Raw genomic sequence first — 10027 nt, 5'->3', positions numbered from 1 at the left:
GGGGGGGGGGGGGGGGGGGGGGGGATTAAAGTAGCTTCTAGATGGGCTGTTCTTTAAAAAAATCAAAATTTTTACTCTATGACCATCTCCATTTAAGCAGCTTAGTCACTGATGAGGATGTGTGTAATGCACAGATGGGGAGATGCAGACTGAGGAGACGCCCCTATTGGGGAAGGGAGCTGAGACCAGGCCGGAGTCTCCCCCCGCCCCCCGTCCACTCTCCATCCCCCTGGTGCTCAGCACTCCCAGGCCTGGTAGGTCTGAGAGACCCTGCTGCCAGCCCAGCGAAAGTGCTCGAAGTTTCTTGGGGATATGTCAGGGGGGCACTGACCCACCAAATGAAGATGGACAGTGTGAATCGTTCATGAAGGAAAGCCTGTGGCCTGTTCCACACTGCAGCACAGGCTCTCCGCATAGCGGAGTCCAGCAGCCATCACTTAACAATGGTCTGTATTCGTTCCTTTAGGGATCCTTGAACATGGGCCACAAATATCTTCCTTTGTTCACTGATTTCTAACAAAGAATGCCCCCAAATGAAAAAAAGGGGAAAGGGGGGGGGCACTGCTTATGCTACTGGGTAGAGGAAAAACGATTTATTCCTTTTTGTATCTTTAGCCAAGTTTTTGGTCAGTGTTTTTCCTTTTTCTTCCTACAGCATATCCCTGTCTAGGATTCTCCGTAAGGCTTCATCTCTGTGTAAATACAGATCATTAGCCTGTAAAAAACTCATCCAAGTTTAAATTAACTCAGAATTAAAAAAAAACTAAAACAAAAAATAGAAAAGTAAGGTCAGTAAGTTAAGGTCAAGAGTTAGAGCCATGAAATGGTGCCAGATGTCCAGGTTCCATCACAACTGAAAGTACTGGCAAAACAACCATTTATTCTATAAGCTAAAAAGGGAGATGAAACTATAAAGCCCAAAGCAAGTTAAAAACTACAATATCCAGTTTACAAGTATAATTTACGTCAAGATATATTTACTAGATACACTATCTTGACGTAAAGGGGGATAAAAAAGTAAATAGGACAAAAAATTTAACTTAAGGCACTTACTGACTAGCAGAATGGATAGATAACCAAAATTCATTGACCAATTCTATATGTTATACATTATGCTGCACTTGACATGTACATATTTCATTTAATCCTCACAACAACCCATCAAAGGTAGGTAAAATTATCCCCATTTTACAGATGAAGAAACTGAGGCTTACAAAGGTTCAACAACTTACACACAGCTGACAAGTGATAAAACCAGGACATGTGGCTTTAGAGGTCACTCTGGCGTCTCACATGGGAGAGTGAGACCAGTGAACAGAGCTTTGTGACAGAGCTGGTGTCCAAGAGCCCTGTGTGGTGGCTGGAATTTCCACCAGGGGCAACTGCAGTGAACAAAGTGGCTTTGACTTGAAGACAGGACAGACCAAGGCTGTATTTGGAAAGCCTGGACAGTTCATTTGAACTCCAGAAGGTAGGAGATAAACCTAGACAATGTTCCCTTCCTTAGACCAACATTTCTCAAAGTGTGTGGTTCAGCCCCCTGAGGTCCCAAGACCCTCTCGGGGGTCTATAAAGTCAAAACTACCTTAATAATAATAATGAGATGTTATTTGCCTTGTTCACTGTCTTGATATTTGTGTGAATATTGCAAAACCAATGGTGGGTGAAACTGCTGGCAGCTTAGGACAAATCCAGCAGTGATACCAAATGGTACTAGCAGAGTTTGTCGTAATCTATCCGTATCTGTATCTGTATCTGTATCTGTATCTGTATCGTATCTATATTTGTATCTGTATCTAAATACACAAATGTCCTGAGGAAGCAAGGAAATTCATTTTTATTAAATCTTGACCCTGGGGCATACATCTTTTCAATATTCTGTGTGGGAAGTATGCATAAAACACTTCTGCTTAAAAAAAGAAATGGTTTAAGAACAGTCATTTTTGTGATGGTTTGAGTTATGAGTTAAACTAGCTAGTTTTTCATGAAACAACATTTTTACTTGAAAGAACAGCTGACAATCTATATTTATTTATATTTGGGCTTTTGTCAGATATCTGTTCAAAGATAATTGAAGCTTCTGGGCTATAGGCTATGTGCAGGGGGACTGTGTGCTGCCACTTCATGGAAAAAAACTAATAGGACTTTGTAGCCAGTGGTAAAATCTCAGCTTTTATGTAAAAATTAGAAATTTTAAAATACCAATAATGGGAAGAGCATGTAACTCAGTGACCCCGTCCATTCCAAATGACCAAAGCATGATGCATTCAGACCAATGGCTTCAAATGAAGAGAGTACAAAAGTTCACTGATGTGATTGCAGATTCCACATAAGCTTTGACAAATTACCATTTGTCAGGTGTTTGAATATCAAAAAACAATAACCACAAATTTCTGAAAAAGTAATTAAAACACACGTTTCTCCTTTTCCTATTACATATTTGTGTAAGGCCTGACTTTCTTCATACACTTCAATAACAACAGACTGACAACAGAACCAGATAAGACATTCAACTATCTCATGTTTGATAAAAGTCAGACATTAAAGAGATTTACAAAAATGTAAAACAATGCCACCTGTCTCAATAATTTTTTATTTGAAAGATATAGTATTTTTCATAAAAATATGCTAACACGCAACTGTTTTATTATTTTAAATAGAGTATTTAAAAATTTCTCATATTAATTTCTAACACTGCAACTATCAAAAGACATAACCTACATAAGCACATTTTTTTTGGGGGGGGGTCCTCTTTTAAGAGTGTGAAGGAGTCTATGATAAAAATTGTGAGACCCACTGATGAAGGCCAACGTTTGGCAAACTTTTTCTGAAAAGGGTAAGTGGGTAAATGTTTCAGGCTTTGTGGTCCCAAACAATCTCTGAGATAACTACTCAGTTCTGCCATTACAGCACTCAGGCAACCACACACAACACAGGAACAATGACGATATTCCAATAAAACTTTGTTTACAAAAATGGCCAAGTTGGATTTGCTATGCAGGCAGGTCACAGTGGCCAAATCCTAACTTGGACATTCTGCCTCTAAGTCAGGATCTGAGAAGTCAGATCATCTTACTCCCCTCAAAATTTCCAGTGGTCGCCACTCACTCAATGTCTTTGAAGTAGCTTGTGTCAGGAATGTTCTCCCTCAGCTCATTCCCTCGCCTCCTTCAGGTCTGCTCCACAGCAGCTTCTCAGTGAAACCATACCTGACACCCTATTTAGAACTGCCTCCCTTCCCCCTTTCCCTGTCTTTACTTCTATCCATAGCCCTTACTACTTGCTAATATACTATGTGATTTACTCAATACTTTCACTTTTTGTCTGTCTTTACCAGGGGTCCTCAAACTTTTTAAACAGGGGGCCAGTTCACTGTCCCTCAGACCGTTGGAGGGCCAGACTATAATTTAAAAAAAAAACTATGAACAAATCCCTATGCACACTGCACATATCTTATTTTGAAATAAAAAAACAAAATGGAAACAAATACAATATTTGTATTTGCATGTGGCCCGCGGGCCGTAGTTTGAGGACCCCTGGTCTTTACCCACCAGAAAGTCAGCTCCTTGAGTGAAGGTTTTCATCACACTATTCCTAGCATCTAAAAACAGTGCCTGGTATGTGGCTGGTGTTCAGTAAATATTTGTTGAATAAATGGTATCTCTAATATGTACAGTGTCTTAAACCCAGATAGTGATCCTTGGTTAACATGAAGGAGTACACTGCTAGTTGCCTGGTGGCTTTGAGCTCTGAGCTCCTACACGGGTGGGGAACGTCCAGCTCAAGGGCCATAAAAGACCTGAGAAATCATCTGGTCTGGCCCTGCCAAGGCATTAGGGGTGAGTTAATTAAGTGTTTGACCAACTATAGCAGGCTAATTTTTAAGTTGATAATTTTGTATGACCGGAGAATGATGTTATAGATATACAAATGGCCCTGGGCAGAAAAAAGGTTCCCCACCCCCATGTTTAGCATGATCATTTACAACATTTACAATGTGGATGAGTAAGCTTAATTACTTAAGAAGAATTAATAAAATGAATCTCACCTTTAAGTCGTATTTCCTATATACAGATAAACGGTGGCTGAACACATTTCTTGTAACAATCACATATATTTCAACTCCATCAACATTAAGCCGGTACATGCCCAAGAATTGGGGAAGAAGGGTAATCCCATGACATTCCACTATATACTGCATAGGAGAGAAAGAAAAAGGAAAAAAAATTATCCAATCAAAAGGTGGTCTTTCAGATGTAAAATGTAACTCTTCTGCCTCTGGTGTTTATACAAAGTGACAAGTGAGGCAATCTTTTGTAAATATAATAAAAAATTGAAAAATTTTATTTCTCACTCTTTTTGCTTTTAGGATCAAAACTCTGAGCACTTTCCCGTCAATAACTTAAACACTATTAACAAATTAATTAACTTGTAAATGAATGCTTCAAAAATAATAAGAAAAGGTGGAATTGGGGGCATTACAATATCGTGCCTTCTTAAAATAATAATTTAGCACAAGCATCTTCTTTTTTGGAGAGATACAAAACATCCTCAGCATCTATTGATTTCTTTGTAACATTTTTCATTTGATCACAAGACAATCTAAGGACTCTCTGCTTCCTCCCTTCTGCATGCCTCATTTCCAGACTGCAAGAATGGAGAACTAACCACTTAATCCCGAAGGTCACCCTTTAAGAAAGGTAAACATACTTCTTTCACTTTCAACCACTGCCTTGATGTGGCCACAAGGCAGTGCTTCCCCACTGGCAAGGGACACGATTAACATGAGTGTGAATGGTGCCCGCCATCTGCTATATTAATGTCTGTTCACAGACTCAACAGGTGCAGTGCTCCAGTGTGTCCTGCCAGACTGCTTTCTAGAAGTCAGATGAGTCTGAGGTCCCAAGGGAGATATGGCCACAAGTGGACCAAACTCGACTCTGGTCATCCATGTGTGGCTCAGAAACTGAGCCCACATCAGACAAGACAGATAGTTCATTTGCGAGAGCACAGGCTGAGTATATACAATTCTAAAAAGTGTTCCTCTCAGTGACCCCTCAAAAGGTGGCATTTTCCCCAACGCGTTCCTATCTGTGGCACAGCGAGGCTGATATGTCTACCCCTCTGGGCTCTCTAGATGACCTGCAGCCACATTCTTCTCTCACCTCAAACGGAGCAGCTCTGTCTGGTACCTGGGCGTCCAGAAGCTTGCAATTCAGAGATGTCACTGAGCTTTCATCTGAATAGGCACTGAATATTTACTCCCAAATTTTTAAAAAGTGAACTTGATAATCATCACTTCTTATGCTTACTATATGGGGTTAAATCAGTCACAATTATTCTTGGGGTCAGTGTCCATATTCTCAGTGTTAAGCTCATGAATTACCTACGTTTGCATTTTAAAATATTGTTTTCATTACTTTTAGCTCTGGCATTCTTTGTAGCTGGAAACCTCACACCACCTCACTCTGTTATTTATCATGTAACTAGAGGCCCAGTGCATGGATTCGTGCACCAGTGGGGTCCCTCAGCCTGGCCTGTGCACTCTTGCAATCCTGGACTCCTCGGGGGATGTCGAACCTCTAGTATGTATATAAGATCTTTGGTTAATCTCTTCCTTCCCTCTGAGATTCATCAGTTTGTTCCATGCCTGTGTGTTGAGCATCTGCCCCCTGGTGGTCAGTGCACATCACAGCTACTGGTCGAACGGTCGGACGGTCACTTAGGCTTTTATATATATAGATGGCTTCTGTTTTGTTAAAAGTGTTCTCAATGTTGGCAATGTTTTGTCTGTAACCTGTGTTCCAACACTAACAATTTTTACTTCTGTCTTTTCAAAACTCTATGTATAAATGATTCCATGATGTCATCAATAAATGCAAATTCAATCTCTTCATGAATCTTCCTGAGTACTTTTTCCTGTATAACCATGGCTTATCAGAGAGCTGTAATGCAATGATAAATGGATGTGGTGAAATCAGAATTAAAAAAACATAAAATACAACAGCCACAAGATCTGTTCAGTGCCTTTGTAGGCACTGAACAAGAATAACAAATATTATGAATCCCCAATTTGTTGCTCTTCTCATGCAAAATGAAATGCCATTAAAGGATTCACAGCTGACTGAAGATTTCAGTGGAGAGGACTCTAAGTGATGTACTGCATCAGATAAATATTTATATCTCCGCATGACAGTGTGAACCTGGGCTCTGGCTTTTGGAAATTGCTGTTATTATCACGTTTCACTCATTTTTTTTTAGGGGCTTGAAGTGACAATTTAATATAGCATTGAATTAATACTTCAATGTAAAGTCTTGTTTCACTTAAGTGTTTTTGAAAGGTTAATCTCTAATCCTTATTGTGTCTCTGGCTATGTTTATAGATCACTACAACATGCTTTACATGAAATAAAGAAAGAAAGGAAGAAAGAAAGAAAAAAATGAAGGAAAGAGAGAAAAAGCAAGTCAACTAGCCTGAAATTAAGGATTGCTTTGTTTTAGAATGACCAAATAAATAAATAACCCAAATTTTCTTTGAATTGATATTTTGGGATAATGGTCTATAAGTAGCCTATCTAATAAAAATGGACTATGCAAATTGACCATCACTTCGTGATAAAGATGGCAGCGCCCACAGCCAATAAGGAGGGAATATGCAAATTGACATGACAAAGATGGAGGCGGCCGGGCCAAGCAGCTCTGGGCCAGAGCGAAGGCAGAAAGGCGGCTCTGGCTGGAGCCAAGGCGGTGCCAGCAGCCAGGGGAAGGAAGGCCTATTCTTGCACAAATCTTCGTGCATCGGGCCTCTAGTCAGTTAGTAAAATTTATTTTGGCCTCAAATAGTTTTAAAGTAAAAAAGAGGTAAAGATGACTACATGTAAGCTGACATAAATACTAAACTTTACTGCTTTTCTTAAATTTAATAAAATTAGGCTTAAAAGAAGCATTCTTCTGCAGTGTTTACAAACATTCTTAATATTGAGATAATGCAGAATATACCTAAAATGTAAACATTGATGTCCCTAATTCTATTTGTTGTCTATATATATAAAACCCTAATATGCAAATAGACCAATCAGTGGAACAACTGCACAACCAATCACTATGACGTGTGCTGACCACCAGGGGGAGCGTGCAGAACATGGCGGGCGTTAGCAGCAGGCAGTAGAGCGTGGAACATGGTGGGCATCGGCCGTGGTAGGATGGTGGAGCAGGTCAGTGGGGGCACCAGACCAAGGTGGGGCGCCGGTCGCTGTTATTGGGGCGAGCCTCTGGTGGTTACTGAAAATTCTTTGCTCCCACGCACTGTGGTCCCACTGGGCACTCTCACCTGCTGCTGGTGCCAGCCCCAACTTGCACCCGCTGCCAGCACCCGGCGCCAGCCCTGATCGCTTAGCGCCATCAGCGGGAGTGAGTGGTGGTTGCCGGCTCCAATTGCCCCTGAGAGCTTCTCTATCTCCCCCTGTTCCTGAGGGGCGATCGGGGCAGCAGCCGTAGCTTGCACCTGCTGCTGGCACCGGCCCCAATTGCTCCGCACCACCAGCGGGTGCAAGTGGGGCTGGCTCTGTCAGTGTGTGGGAGTGGCGGCGGTGGGAGCAGGTCTGCCGGAAGACAGGAGACCAGGGCCGTGGTGGGAGGGGCTGGCTGGGGGCGCAGAGGATGGGCTGAGACCTGCCCCTGTACCCACGGCAGCCTTGCGGCTCACAGTTCCTTTCAAGGTGCACGAATTCGTGCACTGGGCCCCTAGTACTATAATGAAAATCCATAAATAACATCATCATTAAAGATGAAATGACTTTGTAAAAGGATACTCCATCATAAGTACGCATGGCATTTCCTCATTATCTACATTGAAATGCAGAATGGCTGCTCCCACATCAACCCGGTGAAGAGCTCCGAGGGGCCTGCTGCCCAGCTTTGGAGCAGTGAGCTCCTTCCTGTCACTTTGCCCAGCATGGGAGCTTCTGGGTGGAGTACTCCAGGGTGCCCCCCAGGTTGGCTACAGCCTGGCTGGGCCTGCCTGGCAGTGTGGTTTCTCCCTCTGTCCAACCCTCTTCTTCCCCACACAGGCTTTGATCCCTAATCAATGTCTTGACCCCAAACTCCGTGTGGGCTTCTGCTTAGGCAAGTCACTCTGACTGAGAGTCAGCAGACACAAGAGGCAACAAATTCAGGCCCAGGAATTTCATAGGTTAGGACTTTTAGGAATAGAATTTGAACAGTTAGGCATAAAATGTTTAAAGAAATAAAGGATATGATTTCAGAGAGGTGCATATAACAAGAAACTATTAGGAATGAACTGGCAAATTTTCAAAAATGGAATATTTAGAGGCAAAATTATGATTATCGAAATAAAAAAAAAAATCACTGGACAGGTGAGACAACAAATGAGAACAGTTGAAGAGAGAATTGGGACTGGGAGACAGCATAGCTGAGGAATTTACCCAGAGTCAGGCAGAAGTGTTTGGAGATGGAAAACGGGGAAGAAAAATTAAAAGACGCAGAGGCCAGAATGAGAATGTCAAATACATTGCTGTTGAAGAGATAGAGGAGCAAATAAAGGAGCCTGGTGATGGATGAAGAGAAAAGAACGTCGGAATTTCAAGAAGCAGGAGACAATCTGCTGCAAGAAGAGCATTCTGTGAGTGTGCGGGCCGCTCCGCTCCCTGGAACCCGGGAGCCAAAGGCAGGACCTGGGAGCAGAGGGCTGCTACTGCCTCCGTTAGCCAGCAGGGACTTCCGGTCTGCAAAGTGGAGTTTCCAGGGGCACTCCCTATGCCACAGGGACCTGAGATGGCAAACACCTTCCCGGCATTTCCAAGAGGGAAGCAGGAAAGGCACCTGCAGCGTCGGATGGCCCAGCGGCTCTGCGGGGAGCCTGCCTTTGATCACGTAGTTCTTGGTGCTTATAGGACTTAAAGCCTTAATGGACTTTTGGCATTTCAGTTGACCTCTCCTTCAGGTGGGGAACTAGAAAGCTATAGAGCAACTCCCGGATGTTTCTCCTGTGCTAGAAAGCCAGTACGGCTTCCTCAGCGTCACCGGGGAGTGTCAGACACAGAACCTGGTTTTCACAGAATGCGTGGTGTTCTGTCTTGGATCAGTTTAAGAAGCTCTGATATAGAGTGTAACTTTTTCTCTTTCAGTGTCACACCTCCAGATTTCTTATTTTAATTTTTGGCTTTGATGGTGCCTTTTCCCTTAGTTTTCCTCTATTTGTGGCTACTTCTGCTAATGACAACGCCAACATGATGGTCCTTCATAGCAGGATAAAAAGATGTACTCCCAGGAGGGTTAGAAAATCAAGCACTCACCCTAAAATCCTTACTGAAGTTTGAGGCACTAGCTTTCTTATTTAATAAGGAGTTCAGATTTTTTAGGCATAACTTCTAGATTCAGCTCGTTACTAATCGTTTCCCAAATACAAAGAATAAGAAAAGATTTTTAGGTTATTTATCAATTTGATCGTTTTACGATAAGAAGCAAATAAATTTAACTCTGCATTTCAAAAACTTAAAAGTTATTAATGATATTTTCATCATCTACACTGTAATTTGTTCCTGCCCATAAAAATTTCTAAAATATTATTGACATTGATTCTTAATTTTAATTAAAGTAAAAGCTACATGACACCAAAACTCCCAATGAGTTCAGCTCAGTGAAGAAATCAGACATCCAAGTAGGTTCTTGACTGATTTTTCCTTTTTGAATGCTCTTCTGACATTGCTTAACTAATCAGTTGAAAGAAAAAATCACCATTTATAAGACCAGAGTTTGTTCTAGCCTGACAGAAATTTGAAAAAATGGGTATTTACACACGAACTTTAAGTTATTTTCGCAACTATAAAAAAGAGGAAACCTAATAAAAGAAAAGAGACATAAAAGTCTGCTCTGCTTAATGTAAATTTTTGATTGGTCTCAGAAACGATGCCGTCCTTTCTTAGAATAGAAATTAGGATAGGATTTGGGAGCAGATAAAGACTGAGGCAGGATGCTGGAGCCCAGGGGGGGGGGGGGGGCCCTACAC

At 41.8% G+C, this 10027-nt stretch overlaps 1 protein-coding gene across 5 annotated transcripts in view; it reads right to left on the bottom strand.

The window, feature by feature from the left end:
• The window catches only part of PIP4K2A (phosphatidylinositol-5-phosphate 4-kinase, type II, alpha), a 158228-nt gene that overhangs the window by 29440 nt on the left and 118761 nt on the right, over nt 1-10027 (bottom strand). For all 5 annotated transcript variants that reach the window (XM_005865875.2, XM_014539363.1, XM_014539361.1 and 2 more), the window contains exon 5: nt 4049-4195. In XM_005865875.2, the coding sequence (XP_005865937.1) occupies nt 4049-4195 (147 nt within the window). The remainder of the gene's footprint in view (nt 1-4048; nt 4196-10027) is intronic.

This window comes from Myotis brandtii, unplaced genomic scaffold (genome assembly GCF_000412655.1).
Source record: "Myotis brandtii unplaced genomic scaffold, ASM41265v1 scaffold215, whole genome shotgun sequence".
Lineage (NCBI taxonomy): Eukaryota > Metazoa > Chordata > Mammalia > Chiroptera > Vespertilionidae > Myotis > Myotis brandtii.
Note: the sequence above shows the minus strand (reverse complement) of the source record. Positions and strands in the feature narration are given on the sequence as shown.